The 17,229-nt window shown below is 49.6% G+C and overlaps 2 protein-coding genes across 6 annotated transcripts in view; one reads left to right on the top strand and one right to left on the bottom strand.

The window, feature by feature from the left end:
- Window positions 1-449: 449 nt before the first annotated feature.
- PIH1D1 (PIH1 domain containing 1) lies at window positions 450-9,359 on the bottom strand. Of its 4 annotated transcripts, none has more exons than XM_053363791.1 (11): window positions 9,203-9,359; window positions 8,030-8,134; window positions 7,185-7,251; window positions 6,280-6,465; window positions 5,082-5,143; window positions 4,336-4,420; window positions 4,019-4,115; window positions 3,210-3,260; window positions 2,447-2,537; window positions 2,187-2,330; window positions 450-1,070 (listed from the first exon to the last, which is right to left on the bottom strand). In XM_053363791.1, exons 2-11 carry the CDS (start codon window positions 8,114-8,116, stop codon window positions 1,023-1,025), a joined length of 918 nt encoding a protein of 305 aa, XP_053219766.1. In that variant the 5' UTR covers window positions 8,117-8,134; window positions 9,203-9,359; the 3' UTR covers window positions 450-1,022. The 4 variants fall into 4 exon arrangements, with proteins under 4 accessions (XP_053219766.1, XP_053219769.1, XP_053219768.1 ...); XM_053363794.1 differs by lacking the exon at window positions 9,203-9,359 and adding an exon at window positions 9,095-9,183; XM_053363793.1 differs by lacking the exon at window positions 9,203-9,359 and adding an exon at window positions 8,924-8,946.
- Window positions 9,360-10,315: 956 nt separating this feature from the next.
- The window catches only part of ALDH16A1 (aldehyde dehydrogenase 16 family member A1), a 44,846-nt gene continuing 37,932 nt past the window's right edge, over window positions 10,316-17,229 (top strand). Inside the window, exons 1-4 of one of the 2 annotated variants that reach the window (XM_053363785.1) lie at window positions 10,316-10,519; window positions 11,824-12,589; window positions 15,260-15,645; window positions 16,996-17,098. In XM_053363785.1, the coding sequence (XP_053219760.1) occupies window positions 10,403-10,519; window positions 11,824-12,589; window positions 15,260-15,645; window positions 16,996-17,098 (1,372 nt within the window). In that variant the 5' untranslated portion in view covers window positions 10,316-10,402. The remainder of the gene's footprint in view (window positions 10,520-11,823; window positions 12,590-15,259; window positions 15,646-16,995; window positions 17,099-17,229) is intronic. The other variant, XM_053363784.1, reaches the window with a different exon arrangement.

Below are 17,229 nucleotides of genomic sequence, written 5' to 3'. Positions count from 1 at the left end.
AGACTTCTCTTTTCAACTCAAAGCTAGAAATCTTGGCATTTCCCCCCAGGAAACTTGAACATGGTTTGAACAGAAGACACCCGAGAATGAGTTTTTCACAACTGCATTGGGAGCTGTTGTGACGATGAAGAAATGCCACAAATAATTTTGGACATAATGTACCAACTCTGGACCCTGGGCTCCTCATTAAAAAGACCCAGAGAAGTCCGCATCTTATAGCAGCCATGAGGAAAAAACAAACCATCGCCAGCTGCAGTCAGGCAAGGACTGGCGAGGAGGCCTTAAGAATGCAGTGGCAGAGGGTAGACCGGACTGTAACATATGAGATGGCAGGGGGGGATTCTGTTTCTGAGTGGTCCTTCGGCATTCTCATGTGCAAACGTAACACAGCAGGAAGAAAAATATTGACCTACCCACTTTCCTGATGTGGCAGGTAGTTTGTGTTGTTGTTTTTAAAGCATTAAAAAGTGTCCCCCACCTGCAGCCCAAAGTGTACATATAACTCATCCCTCTGCCACAGGATTCTTTTGTCCTTTCTCACCCCAGCATGTTTTGACTCAGAACAGGTCCTCCATTTTTTGCTCACGGGGTCAGCGGGGGAGGTCTGCAGGCCCAGAGCCCGTCCCGATTCAAAACACACACAGAGAGCGGAGCTGAACTGACTGCAGGCGTCAACAGAGACAAGCAGGTCACATGTACAGACTGAAAAAGAGGAGGTAATAAAAAAGCCAAAAAGAACAGCAGCTGTTGTGGGTGGAAAGGGAAGTTTGAGAACACAAATCGTGGGAGGAGAGATGGAGGCAAGTCCTGGGTCCCATCCAACATGTACCACACACACACTCTCTTCCGCTGTGTGTGTGCGTATTTAGGTGCACAGTCTGCATTGTGGAAGTTGCCACCCTGACCAAAACCTAGCCCCCTTCCTTCGACAGGAAGTCCAGCCCCTCACCCGGCACCTCCCTTCTTCACCCTGCTGTTTCCTCCCCCGGCTGGTATCTCAAAGAAGGGCCTCCGCCTCCAGCTCATGGCAATAGTAAGGGGCGCTGGATGGGCATCAGTAAAGTCAGGACCTGGAAAGGGAGGAGAGAGGAAAATGGGTCGTTTCAGAGACTAGAGCGCCCCCTTGCTGCTGCAGTGAAGCTGGGCAGGAGTTTTTACGGTAAATGGTGCAGAAGCTAAATTGAGTCAGACCACACGATGCCAAGCAAAGAGGAAGCTGCCGGCTCATCGGCCATTTGTGGTTTAAGGGCACGCGGATTGGCATGACTTACGCAGATCACAGAATCTGGAATGACCGACGGTGAATAATTTTTTAATCATTATTTGAAAATAGTGCAGAATGCACAGCGTCCTGATAAGGACCAGGGAAATCTAGGAGAAGCCACTGGCTGGATTATCAGGCCGAGAAACCATAACTGCAAATGGCTGAAGAAAGGAAGCCAAATCACATGCTCAAGGCCACAGGGGGCCCCTGAGTCTCATAGGGGTGCTGGAAAGGCCAGCTTTGCAACCCTGTATGTCGTCATACGTCCCCTTCAACTGGGGAAGCCCTAAAGGAAATGTTTGGGCCATGCAAATTTGCCTACCTTTGCATTAGTGTGTGTATTATTATTATTATTATTATTTTATTATTATTATTATTGCCTGGCAAGGGCTATGGCGTTCTAGTGTCCATCACAAACACCTACACCTATATCACTTCTACCTTTCCAAAGAGTTGTTCCTCCTTTATTCAAAGTGGTTCTCACGATGGTGAAAAGAACAAACAGCTCCACTTTTGGAATTTTTCCATAGCAAAGGCTGCAATGCACTTGGCCTGGGCTCTTGTGCTCTTCTAACACCACCAGTGTCCTTGGAAAGCAGCCTCAGAGGCTACTGGGTCATGTACTAAGAGAGAACGGGCTAAGCAGGCCTGGGATGTAGCCAAAACAAGGCTTCCTTTAAATTAGAGCGACCACTTTCTTAAGTTATCAGTCTACTGCTGACAAAGGTGATGCCAGTCTTCTGATACCGGCCTGTAGCACCTCATCACATTGTCAAAGGCACTAACAACTTAGACCTTTCCTTCAAAGGCACACATTTACAAAGGAAGGGGAAGCTTCTTAAGAGCTAAAGACCTCAGGTGTGGTTCGGAAGGAGGGAGAAGATTTCTGCAAGTCTCACTCTCTCTCATCCTAGTTACTCACCTTTGTTCCTCTGTGGAACTGGGCCCTACTCTCCTCGGGAACAATGATGTAGGGGAGGAAGATGTCCAAATGGTACAGCTGGGGGTGTCCCTGTAACACAATGCGGTCCTCTCCCAGGTCCAGCTCGAGAGATCTTACTGAGGTCTGATTAGGGTGGGAAAACAAAGAAACACTGAAAAAAATACAATTTCATTGCTATTTCCCCTGCTTGGGGACCAGAGCACCCAAGACACCACCCTACAAACCGCATGCCAAATTACCATTTTAGGGAGGCTGATTTTCGCGACCAGATGGTCAGGGTGGCTGATAGATGGCTCAGCAACTATGGTGAATTCAGGAACTGTGGCCGAGCTACGGAATGAAGCACAACAGAATCAGCAAGGGAGAAGGGGGGGAGGGGAGTGTCATGATAAAAACACTCAGTTGGAATCAGATATTGCCAACTCATAAAAACAGGGACAGGCAACATGTTAATAGATTAAAGAGCCAAGTCAGAAATGCAACTGTGGGCTTCTGACACACAATATCCTGCCCGATCTAACTGAACTTTATTTAATTCATTAGACATACAACCTGCACTATGGGCGGCTGACGACAGAGTCCTATTCTGGCCACTATCGGCCAGATTAAATAAACTTGCTTTATTGTACTTCTGGGAGATGCAAAGGTTAGGGCTTTGCCAAGTCTCCAAGGGAAGAAAACTCCAACGCTTAAGGGCAGCTATTCAGAATGCCTCTGTGTGTGTGTTTGCAGACCCAATTTGACACCCAGGTAGCGTACTCAAGACATCACTCCTGGTTGCTCTTAAATGCCTGGTACAACTGAGCAGTCCAGAGGGGTTTCTTGGGCTTGTACTAGTGGCGGTTTCTGGCCAGTCTTCAGAGGACTGCCCCATGAGCAATGCATTGCACCAGTCCAACCTATCATAGCAGACCTTATTTGAGATCACGGGTCATTCCATTCCTCCATTACCCTGACCCCCATCCTCATCGTACAGTCCCTCCCATCCCAACCACGCCGTACCTCTGTGACGCAGATGGCTGCAAAAGGTTCCTGCCTTCCTCCTTGACTTGGCTGCAGAAAGAGACGCAAACGCCTTGTAAAAATGAAGAAGGAAGTACTGATCTGACTACTGCAGTTGTACCAAGTCCCCATTCAAGTCTGGGCCAACAGCTCTCTCTGCTCTGTCCAGAGTCCCAAACACTTTTAACAGGCCCCAGAGATTGGTTTCTGCTTCAGCTGACAAGATGCACTTCTATACTGTAGAATGCGAACAATTGAAATGACATAATTCTCCCTCTGCCGCCCCTCATGTGTTACAAGCCCCTCCCATGCTAACATTTCCACATAGCAGCCGCCCACTGGAAAGATCTCTCCTAACTCCACTACCCTCAACTTGGACTCCAGCTCCCATCAGCCCCAGCCAACATGGCCGATAGTTAAGGATGATGGGAACTGTAATCTAACAGCATCTAGAGGGCACCAGATTGGGGAAGACTCTCCTAATTCATCCAGATGGTCCAATGGCAGCCAGTGATTCTCATGCTAAGAGGAGGAGGAGATAAGCTTACCCCAATACTAGTCCATTGCAGAAAAATGAAGTGTCTCAAGGCCCCTGAAAATTTAACTAATCTTGCAGGGCACTAGAGCCCACTTCACCAGATGAATGACATGTATCATCCCAATTTAGCAGCACCCTCTTGGGTGTTAAGATGAGCAGAGGGGGGCCCCTCTTGGTAGTCCCACCACTCTCAGAGGTCCGGGTGGGAGGACTCCCGGTAGAGGACCTTCTGTGTGGCATTCCCCTAAGTTGTGGCATTCCGCCAACGTACCTGCTATCCATCTCTTGGATGAAAGGCTTGGATTTGGTGCGGATGGTCTGCTCGGCTATGGAGCCCATAAACTTCCTGTTCTTCAGAATCCGCCATTCTGGAAAGGGGAGCAAGCAGCCTTGTTAGCTTGGCTGCAGGGGCAAAAGGCTCTGGCCCAGCCCCAAAGGGATGGAAGCACCCAGAACGGATGTTAGAAGTCTCCCGAACCAAGGTCGCTTTTCTTTCAAGGGTATGTCCCCCCACAAGGAGGGAAAATGTTACCTCAGGATTGGCCCCAAGAGGGGGGGCCTGTTGCCTCCCGGGAGCAACACCCGTACCTTGGTTGTTGACATCCATCTTGTATTTCTCCGACAATCCTTCCATGGCGATTGTGATGAAGAACTCTTTGAGGAAGTCATTGTTCTTGAGGCAGCGAGGGAAAACAGAGAGATGGGAGTGGGGAGAAGGTTAGGTTCCCTTCTCTCAGCACATGGATTACTCCACAATGAAGTAACTGCCACCCAACTGCATGCATATGTAGGAAGTCCCAAGGCCTTGTGATTATGAAAATAAGAAGTCCAGCTGAATTGGGCCACAAGCCCACCTAGCCCACCTCACGACAGCTACGGGAAGCCCTCAAGCAAGGCCCAAGTATAAAAGCGCTCACCACTTGTGATTCCTGGAAACTGATATTCAGACACATACCGATTTGAGGAGATAGTGCAGAGGAAGGGATGCATCCATTCATGGCATAAGCAGCCAAAGATACACTAAAGAGGCACACCTGCCTACCTTGAACAGGTGTTGGAGTAAGGATACCAGATTTCTTTCAATGAATCCGGGGAACTTCAATGGATTTTGTATGGGGACTGATTTGTAAACCCCCAGGAAATGGGGACATCTGGTAACCTTATGCCCCTGTCTCCCAACATCATCCCCCCACTCTGGCGCAGCAAACAGCACCCAGGTGGTTTTGGGAAAGAGAGGTTCCTGCCTGCCATGGACACAGCAGGAATTCTGCCCTCGAGTGGTACAGGAAAAGCCATTTGGGACACAAAGGCTCCCTTTCAAAAAGGCAACTCACCTCCATCTTGTTGTAAAAGGTGGTGCTGATGGATACGTCATAGACGGTGCAAGCATTGCCACCTGGGAAAGAAGAAAGAAGGGTCAGGCTGCTTCTACAGAAGAGGGGGCTATTCCTAAAACCTACAAGGCAGAAGGAGCCTTGGTTTCACAGTTGTCCTTCAAGGGCTGAGTCCACAATGCACCACCTCACTTGGGAGACGCTCTTATGCAGAGACATCCCCACGAGGAAAAACAAAGAGATCAGGTGTGCTTCTCTCTCTTCAGCCAGGGTGGGTACAAATCAATGCTTTCTTAAAAACATTTGAACTTTCCCCCTCCACAAAGCTGCATTCATCTGCAGGTTTCTATTTCTGTGAGCTACACAAAATATGGATCATCCATGTAAAAATAAAAAGTGAGCAAGTGTGTTTTGGATGCCAAGTGATTCCTTGGCAAAAACGTTCCTCTTTAACAAGTCCATTGGTCGATCGTCATCCGATGCCCTTTTAAAATGTGGGGAGGGGGTTGGGGGGGAAGGGGGTTACTCAGGTGTTTGTTTTTATTTTGATTATGTAGTCTGTGTTTTTATCCTATGAACTGTCCTGAGATCTGTGGGTATAGGGCAGTTTATAAATTATAAATAATAGTAGTACAGTCATACCTCGGGTTACAGACACTTCAGGTTGTGCGTTTTCAGGTTGCACACCACGCCAAACCCGGAAGTACCAGAACGGGTTACTTCCAGGTTTTGGCACTCACGCATGCGCAGAGGCACTAAATCACGCTTTGCGCATGTGCAGAAGCGCCAAAGCGCGACCCGCCCATGCGCAGACACGGCACTGTGGGTTGCAAATGCTGCAGGTTGCGAACGTGCCTCCCGCACGGATCACTTTCGCAACCCGAGCATCCACTGTAGTAGTAGAAGTGTCCTTCAAATGATGAGAGGGATTGGGCCTGGGATTTAGGGGACCAAGTTCCTTACTCCTTGTGCTACTCAGACAGCTCTCTTAGGCACAGGGAGTCCTCGGCCCAATCTCCACTGTGCTGCAGGAATGGTACTGCAGGTACTTCAGCCTGCCTAGATCACACAAACAAAAGTCCACCAAGACCAGGCTGGCTCTGTAGAAGTAGGTGCTCCAGCCCTGGTTTTCCTTAAGATTTAGCAACCCATTTCACGGCTAGCCCGTCCTCTCAGCATCAATGAGGCGGATGCTCACTCTTGTCCACTTCCGCGTGGGGCTCTCCCAGGCTCATGGGGATCCTGAAGGTGGAGGCGTTCTCCGACTCAATGAGGCAGGCAAGCTCTTCGTTGGTCAGGTCAGGAGGTGGGGGGATGTGGGGAGACCGGCAGACGTTCACGAAGACCTTCTCGCCGGAACTTGTGCGGGTTTTAAGGCAGAATCCTGGGGAGGATGAGAGAAGCGAGTCATAGATTTGCAGGTTTCTCTAAACAACTAGGGAATGTGCTTTTGCTGGCCATGGACCACTTTCACCTTGTCTCCCCATTGCCCCTCTAACATCCACCCCACTACCCTGTAATCCCGAGATCTCCGCTTTTCTGGTTATATGAAACACGGAGAAAAGCTTCTCTCTCTGCTCTATATATAATTTTATACACCTCTACCACCTCCCTGCTTTCTCAACCTTTCTCTCTAAACTAGAAAGCCCCAAATGTTGCACCCTTTCCTTAAAGGGGAGTTGGTCTACCCCTTTGATAATTTTGATGGCCTTTTCTGAACTTTCCCCAACTCTACAATATCCTTTTTGAGATGAGATGGCCGGATAAATAGCACATATGTACATAGTCATCCAAGTGTATTGACAGTTTTATTTTCAATTCCTTTCCTAATGATCCCCAGTGTGGCATTTGCCTTTTTCACAGCTGCTGCACAATGGATCAGCTTCTCCATAGAGCTACCCACTATGACCCAAACATCTCATCCTGGTTAGTCACCCCATGAGCTTATATGTGAAATTTAGATTATTATTATTTTGCGCCCCAGCATGCATCACTTTGCCCTTGTTTGCAATGAAATGCATTTGCCATTTGACTGCCCAAGCATATACCCAGTTTAGAAAAAAAGTTCATTTAGAAACCTTCACGATCCCTTTTGTTCTTTACCTGGGAGTGGACGGATAGGCTTGGATTCTGCCGGAGAGGGCATGAAGCTCTGGATTTTCTGGGTTGCCTGAGAGGCAGAGATAAATGTATGACACAGCTACACAACTCAGACTTTAGAGAAATTTTTAAGGTTTGATGTTTTATTGTACTTTTAATATTCTGTTGGGAGCCACCCAGAGTGGCTGGGGAAACCCAGCCAGATGGGTGGGGTATAAATAATAAATTATTAATTATTATTATTATTATTTTATTATTATTATTACTTAAACCAATCCCATTTCTTTCCAGGATGAAAGGCTGCAGCCTCTTACATCTGGAATTAGACATTCCAAGAGCCCCATGTCCTTCCCTGATCCCCAACCCTTCATGTCACATTCCGCAACATTCAACCCAAAAGGTCTTTACAGTTTAATTTTCTCAGGTCAGCTTCACTGAACTCCATTATAAATTTGAAAGCAGTATTATACCACTTTAAATAGTCACAGCTTCCTCAAAACAATCCTGGGAACTGTAGTTTGTTAAGGGATGCTGAGAGCTGTTATGCGACACCCCCCCTTTCCCTCACAAAGCTACAATTCTGAGTTCCCTGGGAATAAGAGCTGGTTATTAAATCATCTGAGAATTGTAGCTCTATGAGAGGAATAGAGGTCTCCTAACAACTCTCAACAACCTTAACAGACTATACTTCCCAGGATTTGGGGGAGGGGACCATGGCTGTTTAATGTGGTATGAAACAGCTTTAAATGCATAGTGCAGATGGGGCCTGGAGGAGAGTCCATCAGCTACACATGGTCCCTGATCCCCAATTTTTCCTCCCCACCCCCACCACAGGCCTCCATGCAGACCTGGAGTAGAAGACGTCGGAACTCCTCCTCTTCCTCCTCCTCCTGCAGCTCAGCTGATAACAGGGATGTGTCGGCTACAGATGCCATGGTGGTGCTAGCTGGACCCTGCAGGGGTTAATATTTATATTTTTTAAAGGTGATTTCAGCTAAAAGAAATAAAGTGATACAGGGGGAAAAAGAAGGAAAGGTGAGAGGGAGAAAAACAGCAACAGCAAAGATACATATAAAAATGAAAATATACCCCCCCAAAAGCAATATATTATATACATTCTTGTATAAATTGGTATAGTGTTATTGTCCTAGTGCTTATGTAAATGCTAATACCTTACTGTATTTTGTATAGACTCATTCCAAATGTTATAATGTTTGTCCATAGAGTCTGCGCCTGTAAGCAGTTCCGTTCATAAACTGCCAGTGATATCATATCATCTGTCCATTGACTGAAGGGTATCATATATTTTATTCCCCCCCCCCAACTCCTCAATATCAATCTCTTGGCCGCCATTCGGAGATTGATATTAGGTCCCGTAATTCCCATACTGCAGGCATAAAATTCAATAAAATTTTCTCTGCTGAAAGACTTAACTTTTAAGATTTAACGTTAACACACACCCTAAACCAAAATCAAGCCCCAAGGGTCCCAACTCACTGCTCTAACGACTTGCAGCTACACCCTCCCTCCAAGGAGACGAGGCCAAGGAAACGACGCTTTCTCAACTCTCCACTTCATCCTCAAGAAGACAACCCTGCGAAGTACCAAGTACCAAGACTACTTGGCTGAAGCTGGGTTTGAATACAAGCTCGTGATATCTCAGCTTCACGCTTTGCTGTCTCCAAAAAGAAAGGAGGGGGACCCTTTTAAGATCTCCCCTTCCAGGAATCAAGATCCCGCACCTGCCTCTGCCAAATCGAACTTCCTTTCCAATCAACGGATCAAACTTCCGTTGTTGCTATGGCAGCGACTCCCGACCTTAGCTGTACTGACTACTGAGAAAAGGACGGGAGGAAATACTGCCTAATGGTTACAGCAAATAACTGGAAGTGCGGGGGGGGGAGGATACTTGCCTCTCTCTACTCCCTGAACTTTAATGCCACTCCTTTTCCTGCGTCCCATGCACATGATCTATAAACAACGATTTTTTTTTAAATCATAGCTTCCAGGTTCATGTTTACCTTGGTATCGTATATAGTTTATATATCTGTCTCTCGTCGGCTCCGCGGCGAAGGAAGCGACGCCACGCGCGGGTGCCAGAAGGTTCGCTTTGCGGAGAAGTGGGACCGGAAGTCGAGTTCTCTTTGCCTCTTTCTCATAGGCTTCCTATCTCTGCGCTCTGTATTGAGGATGCAAGAACTCCAATGGAGTTAAGGACGCGAGGTCAGACAAATGTTAGACTAGCATCTCAAACATCCGGTTAGATTCGGCTTTTTCCTTTGGATTAAAGCGGGGCTGGGCGCGCTATTAGACAAGAGTGAGCTTTTGGTGTCATGGAAGAGCAGCAATTTGTTGTTGCGTTTAATTTATTTTGTTTTAATGCTAATACTGGGGTGTGTGTGTTTATTTACTTAAATGTTGTTTAATGTCAAAATAGGCTTCTAAAAGGTTGGGTGAAATAATGGGCGGGGGAATGCAAGCATTTCAATATAAAACACCATTTATATAACAAACCAGATTCTTCAACTACACCAATAGCCAGGCTTTGGTATATGTTCCTAAGTATGTAAGAATCTTGGAATACATTGCAGGCTTGTCATAACTCCTCTCTATCTCGCAGCGCCTCCCCTGTAACCTGCAGTGTTGAGATAATAAAGGTTAAATCCTATACACATTTACCAGGGAGCCTTGGATTGCTCTGTAAGGCTGAGCTCTGATTTTTCTTCTCTTGGGGTAGGGGTTGGGGAAGGGTGAGGCAATAACCTCTGGCCAATCAATCCCATTCACGCCAAAATCCTGGATTTCGCTGTTGATTCCGAAGGGTACCTGATATTTATAATCCCAACTAGCAAACAAAACAGCTTTCAAAAGTAACCAAGAAGATGCAACCTCAATGTTGGAGGGTTTTCCTTGTTATGCATTTCATTTTGTTGCAAACAAAATAAAAAGTAACCAGGAAGCCTCGTCTGTAGTCATGAAAGTTTATAAGACTAATTAAAAGGTTACAAAGACTTTTTCTCTTTTTTTTCTAGCTCTGTGACAGCAATAGACCTCTTCCCTCTCCATCTCTATGGTGCCGATGCGTCCCTTCTCCCCACCTCCCAGTCTCTATGGAAGCCAGGAGTCCGGAAGTGCCGCCCTAAAGGGGGCGGGTGGCTGAATGTTTAGCCTGGCTGGTGCTTATTGCAACTGTCAAGGGGGAAGCAGCCCAATTAGTGCCCATGGCTGGCTCAGCAGCAGCGGCGGGAGGCGGCGGCAGGCGTGGGGCCCCTTCAGTGCCCGATATCTACAGCTCCATGGAGTATGGGCCTGTCCCAGAGGGCACTGGGGCAGCCCAGGTAAGGGAAGCAGGCTGGGAGGCGCCCCCCGGACGCCTGGGTCCCCTAAGGGGAGAGCGCGGGAGAGGGATCCGGTGGGGGTTAGGAATTCAGGGAGATGTCGGAAGAGGAGGAAAGTGTGGATTTCTTTTCTTCAAAAGCAAAGGCTGTTTAGTAAGCAGGGCGGGAGCAGGAGTAGATTGCAAACAGGAGGGTCATGGGGAGGGTCTGCCTTCCTTCCCCAGAGCCCGCCGCCCTTTGCCCTGGTCTTTGCCCCTCTCTTCCCCGCCGCTCTCCAGCCCTGACCTTCGCTCCTCAGCTGAGCCAGCGGTCTTCTGGCTGGACTCGCCGCCTCTCACGTGGGTGTCGTTGCCCATCCGAGCTCCAAAGGTCTCCCTCTTCACGGCGGCACGTTTCAACTATCACTGTTATTTAAGTCTACATTTAGGAAAAGGGACGCGGAAGAACTTGCGCGTGCTGCAAAGTCAACTCTAACTAAGAGAGCTGGGATCCCCTGTAGAACCCAGGAGTCCGGCCGAGCCTTGCTGCAGCGCACAAAACAACCTTAGAATGGGAAGCAAAGTCTCGCCCGTGCTCGAATCCTGCCAAAGCTCCCGCTTCGCTCCTTTCTCTCTCTCTCTCGTCTCGTCTGAATGTCAATGCACCTCTGCATCCCAACCCCGTGTAGGACATCCTCTCCGCCCCTTGAGAGAACACAGGAACTAACTGGGGGGGATTATGCTGCGGATATGCAAGCCCCAAACTATGCTTTTCTTGCTATCTTGCTGGGCTGCAGCTAGACTAGCTGTCCTTGGGAGGGGTCGGGACCAGTCCGTGCCGTGCAGGGATCTGCTGCGTTGAATGAGCAGAGCGCCCAAAAGAGGCGAGGTAGACGAAGATGCGCTCGGACTCCTGGGTTCCCCGGGAGGTTCAGCGCCCCGCTCTCTGCTTGGCGGGGGCAAAGAGAGGTTCTCTTCCAACAGGCGTGGCCGAGCGGCCCGATTTGAATCAGGGTCATATGCATACTGCGCGCCCATTGGCCAGCGCGCCCGTGGTAAGTCCCACCTCGGGTTACGTGCTACCGCGGAGGTACCCGCCCCTCTTACTCCGCCTCGCTCGGTCTTCTGGGTTAGGGAGGGGGCTGTATCCCAGCGTGCACCGGGGTTAGGCTCCTCATTAAACCGAGCTGGGGGGGACCCCCTATTCCATTCCATTTTATTATATGATTGCTTTTATTATTTTATTATTATAATTATTATAATCCCCGGTCCTTTCCCATTGCGGGCATGTCCTCGCCTTCCCCTTCTTCCTTCCTGGGCCCCAAGAGCGCGGATCGCCCCAAAGTGCCCCGCACCCGGGCAGCCACTTGGAGCCACCGGGAGACGCTGGATTTCCTCGCCCTGTGGGGGGAGGAAGGGATCCAGACGCAGCTGAACCGCTGCCACCGGAATGCCGACGTTTACCAGTGGATCTCGGAGCGGATGGCGGAGAAAGGCTATTTCCGCGACGAGGACCAGTGCCGGACCAAAGGCAAAGACCTGAAGAAGAGTTACAAGCAAGCCAAGCTGCAGGACGGCATCGCCCGCCAGAGGTGCCGCTTCTTCCACGAACTCGACGCCATCCTGGGCAGCGGCGGGAGCGGCGGAGGGGGCGGAGGCGCGGCGCCCTGGTGCCAGGTGGTGATCAAGGAGGAGAGCGACCCCGAGCTCGACCCCGAGCTCCACGAGGACGAGTATGCGTGGACCCAGGTGTCGGTGACCGACGGCAGCGACGGGGATCCGCAGGGCGAGCCTTCCTCCTCCGCGGTAGCGGCCGCCGCCGCCTCGTCGTCGTCCTCCTCCCAGGCAGGGGTCGGGGGCTTGCTCCACTCCGAGGACCCGGCCCTCCACCACCACGTGGCAGGCGGGATCGTCAAGGAGGAGAAAAGTCCCGGGAGAGAAGAGAGCGGGCTCCGGGGCGGAGGGGGAGCCTACCTCTACGGCCAGGAGGACGCCCACGTGGAGACCCCCGGCGGGGCGGACCAGCCTCTCCTTCGCCGGGAGAGCCGGGCGCACTTGGAGGCTCCTTGGAGACCAGGGCTGAACCGGAGAGGTGAGTGGAGGGAGAGGTGGAGTTTTTGGATGGGACGGGGAGGAGGAATATATGTGACACATGATTTTATATATATATATATACCGTGGCTCCTCTCTGGAGAACCCAGTAGTCCTGGTCCTCAGCCCTTTTCTATCCTGCCCTCCCCTGGTGCTGCAGCCCTGATGCCCAGGTTGTCAGAATTGCCTTGCACTCTGTTCCTAATGACACTGAAGCCAGGAATCCTGTCTCTCATAGCCTTCCCACATTTCCACTCCCAAGGTTGCCCCAGTAAATGGCTTCTTTCTACCTGGCCTGGGAAACCCTGGTGACCTGGCCACGCTCCCTTTTCCTGCACCCACCTTCTCAACGTGGCATCCCTGCTAAACCCACTTCCTACTGGAGAACCCAGGAAATCTTGGCAGCTTCTTCCCCACCCATTACCCACCTGCCTTCCTGATTATCTGGCTTGACACTATTGGCCACCTTTCTTGAGGCTCAGGATTCTGGGGTAGCTCTTTCCAAAAGCACTACATCCTTTTCCTAAGGCTCCTAAGCAGTCCTTCCTTCACCTTCCCGCTGACAACTGCTAGGCATTGCCACCTTCCAGAATGCCCAGGATTCCTGTCTGGCTTTCAAACTCCCTCCTTTCCGTGGGCACTGAGTTGCTTAAGTGGTCATTCATCTGCTCTGCATAGCAGAAGGTCCCAGGTTTGGTCCTTGGCATCTCCAGGTAATGCTGGAAAGACTTCTGCCTGATAACCTGGAGAGCTACTGTCGGTCAGTGTGGACAGTATTGAGCTAGACGCATCCAGTGGGTCAGACTCGGTATAAAGAGGAATCTGTGCCCCCAGGAATCTTGGCCCATAACCTTTTCCTTCAAACTGGTCTTTGTCTAGTCTTTTTTCTCATAATAGCAACCTAGACATGTGCTGGCTATTGGGCTCTGATGGCCAAAGGGATGCTGAACTTAAAATCCTGAAAGCTTTCCTAAAATATCTATGTGTGTTGGAGCCAATCCAGGCTAAAAACCAGGAAATGTAAAAAATACCAACCTATTAATATCCCAGCCAATATCCTGAAATCACTCTTTTTTTTAAAAAAACCACAATTTTGCATCCTGTTCGTGGTATCAGTTTGTTACCCCATGGTCTGTTTTTGCTACTGTATTATATCTGGATGATCAGAGTAAGTGGAATATCATTGGAATGCAAAATAGAGCCTTGTATTTTAAGGCGTTACCCATTCGCCTTGGGCAACAAGGACGGGAAGGCAGGCAAGTGAGTGGGTTGGTGAAGAAATGATGGAACTTCATCCATCCTCTGTGCCCAGTGTAGGAACAAAACAATCTTCCAGACTAGGGAAGCCCCTTCACAGAAATGCAGTCTGCTTCCGGAGGAGGAGGGTGGGGTTCTCTGTATCTCCCCTCCCTACCCTCAAGGCTAGTACATTTGTTTTTGGCAGGCTAATAACCTAGGTGGGCTTATGTACAAAGCTTGTCTAAGAAGCAAAGAGGCACAGGGGCCTCTTAGGTTGAATGAACCAACTGCGTCTTTATGAGGTCATTCTTACCCCACTCTTTTCCATCTTGCATCTTGCTCTCTTTTTTTAAAAAAAAATCAATATAATGCCGCTTGGGGTGTAATTGGACTGTTTTCCAATTCTTAAATATTTTCTGGGAGAATATAAGGAAGCCAATCTACAATTGACAGCTACGCTTCATAAAAGCAGCCTTGCAGGTTACTTACTCCACGTAACCCATGTGGGCAAGCTGTTGGCCTGGAGAAAAGAGGAAGAGAAAAAGAACCAACCCTCCTCAACTTTACACAATTATTATTTTTTAATTGCCAGATGTAAACAGGCAAGTCGAAGTGATCAGCAGTTGCCTGTACCGCACTGAGGCTCTTAGCCAGGGCTCAGCAAACTTTTTCAGCAGGCGGCTGGTCCACTGTCCCTCAGACCTTGTGGGGGGGGGCCGTACTATATTTTGGAAGGGGGGGGACCCAAATTCCTACGCCCCACAAATAACCCAGAGATGCATTTTAAATAAATGGACACATTCTACTCATGTAAAAACACGCTGATTCCCGGACCGTCCACAGGCTGGATTTAGAAGGCGATTGGGCCGGCTCCGGCTCCCAGGCCTTAGATTGCCTACCCATGCTCTTAGCGATGGGTTGGATTTTATGCTGGTTTATGTGTAGTTTTGTCAGCTGACCTGATGGTGGTGCTGTTTCATATAGAATAGGTGATGCTTTATTTCCCCCAATGCTGGCATTGGGCTGGGTAGGGTTTGTGATATCGCATATAGAGATCATAGAGTTGGAAGGGAATCTGAGGACCATTTAGTCCAATCTCCTGGAATGCAGCAATATGCAACTGCCCCTTACGGGGAATTGAACCTACAACCTTGGCATTGTGAGCAATGTGCTCTAACCAACTGAGCTATCCAGCTTCAAGATAGCTGTCTGCTTGAGTTTGGGCCCAAGCTCCTTAGGGCTTTCAGCACCACAACCCCAGACCTGGCCCATTAGCAAATTGGCAACAGCGATCGTCTGCAGATAAGGAACATGTTTCTGGTAGCTTGCTGCTGTGAGCAGTCCTTGCACTAACTGCAGCTTCTAGAGCAGATACCAGGGCAGCCCCACGTAAAGCACGTTGCAAAAACTAAACAACTCCTTCCCCCTGCAGTTTTCTCCAGGCCACGGACCCTGCTGAGCACCCGGGAGAAGCTGGCTCAGCTCCGCAACAGGAGGAAGAGGCCCCGGGACGACAAGTTCGACGATCTCGTGAGGGACATCCGGGCACACTTCCGGGAGAGGGAGAAGCTGTTCCAGGGCTTGTGGGAGGAGGAGAAAGCCCAGCGGGAGAAGGACCGGAGGCTGTGGGCAGCCGAGATGGACTGGATCCGGCAGATGTGGGCCAAGAGCCAGAAGGAGCGAGAGGCGGCGGGAGATAGCAAGGAGGCAGATGGGCCTCGGCAAGTCAAGGAGGAGAGCTGGAGCAGGGACCTCTGCAAGGACCCTGAAGGAGGACCTCGGAAAGACACCAGCGTTCAAGAGCCCCTCCTCTTAAAGGTTGCCTGTGCTGTAGCAGCCTGATAGGACCTCTGCTCCTTTTTCGGAGAACCCAGGAGTCCAGATCCCCAGTCCCCACCCTAAGTCAATTTTTCCCAGTTCCTCAGGATCCCCAAAGTGCCCTTTCTTAGGGCTTCTCTGATCTTATTGCTATTATTTATTTGAGGGATATCCTGCCCTTCCTCCCGAAGGAGCCCCGAGCAGCAGGCACAGCAGCAATAAAACCTTTTAAAATAAAACCTGAAAACAGCTTTTGGAAAAAATCTGAAAGCATTCTAAAAGCCTCTTAACCAGTGATCTCAGGGTTATAAGTCAGCAGTGGTTGGTGCCCATTGTGTCGGTAGGGCGGAAGGCAGGGAGTCCGTCAGTAGGTGGCGCCAGAGACAATGGCAGGCCAGCTAATTCTACTTTTGGCCTCCTCTTCCTGAGTTCTACAAGGGACAACACTGAGACTAAGGAGGAGGAGGAGGCCATCCTCTGGACTGGTTGTTGTCAGTAAGAAGGCAGGCAGGTGGGGATTGGCAGAGGGCAGAGTGAGGTTGATGGGGCAGTGCCCCACTGGCCTTAATGGGCCAGCCTCTATTGTGATTGGCAGTTCCATGAATGGCTGTAGCCTTAAAACCCTTGATCGTTTAAACAAAATATAAGTAGAGGCTGTGAACAAAAAAGAAAGCAGAGACCCATGCAATCATTGTGGCGGTAGATTATTTCTTTCCCTAGATGTGTTCTTCTTGAAGTGACCTTGTCATTGTGCTTGAGTCTCTGGCATGCAGAGGCAGGTGGATCTGTCAAAATACAGCAAGCACATAATGACCAGACAACAGCCCACAATAGGAAGGGTGAATGAGAGAGAGAGCATGCATGCATTCACCCACCTATAGCTGGAACAGACTGTAGACCCTTGGGTAGGTAAATGAAAAGTTGAGCATCCAGGGTAACACCCCAGGACTTATGTCTCCGCCCGTGGTCTCTAATCAGCACACACTGCAACTCCCTCCTGCCTCGTCAAATCGAGAGGCTGGTTTGGGGCGCAGTCAGCTGGAAGCCTTTGGCCGACCCAGTGATGGCGCAAGTCTCAGGGCCCTTGCAAGTTGCCTCAATACCAGGCTGTTTATCCATCAGCCCATCTGTCTTCTGTGTTCAGTTTTCTGTGTGCTCAGTCGTCTTTCTAAAAGACATGCAGAAGCATCCAATTGCAAAATAAATACGGCAGCAGTTTTAAAAGCCCAGCACACTTTTGGTGAAACATTCAAGTTCTTAAGCTCTGTTTGAAAAGAAGAAAGATGGAGTTCACAAACCTGGGTGTCCCTTTAATTTTTTGTTTTCTCTCCCCGCCCCCTTACTTTTTAGACCTGGCTGGAATCCCACGGCCGTAGTTTCGGGCATTTCATAGGCGGAGAATGGCTGAAGCCAGACGGAAGGGAGACCTGCACCACCAAGAATCCTACCACAGGTAGAGGCAGATGAGCTCCACAGCTTAGGGGTTGCCACAGAGCATGCCCTCTCCTGCCCTCTCCCCAAGCTTCTTGGGGAAGCTAGAGAGCCAGTGTGGTGTAGTGGTTAAGAGTGGTGGACTCGTAATCT

Source organism: Podarcis raffonei, chromosome 13, assembly GCF_027172205.1.
Source record: "Podarcis raffonei isolate rPodRaf1 chromosome 13, rPodRaf1.pri, whole genome shotgun sequence".
Lineage (NCBI taxonomy): Eukaryota > Metazoa > Chordata > Lepidosauria > Squamata > Lacertidae > Podarcis > Podarcis raffonei.
This window is presented reverse-complemented; position numbering and strand designations above follow the sequence as displayed.

Excerpts from the sequence above, each read along its gene's own strand:
- PIH1D1 (XM_053363791.1), bottom strand. The coding sequence starts at position 8,116 with ATGGCATCTGTAGCCGACACATCCCTGTTATCAGCTGAGCTGCAGGAG. Across the intron at positions 2,538-3,209 it reads CAGCCATCTGCGTCACAGAG|CTCGGCCACAGTTCCTGAAT; the intron begins GTACGGCGTGGT and ends TTCATTCCGTAG. Across the intron at positions 1,071-2,186 it reads AGTTCCACAGAGGAACAAAG|GTCCTGACTTTACTGATGCC; the intron begins GTGAGTAACTAG and ends CTCCCTTTCCAG.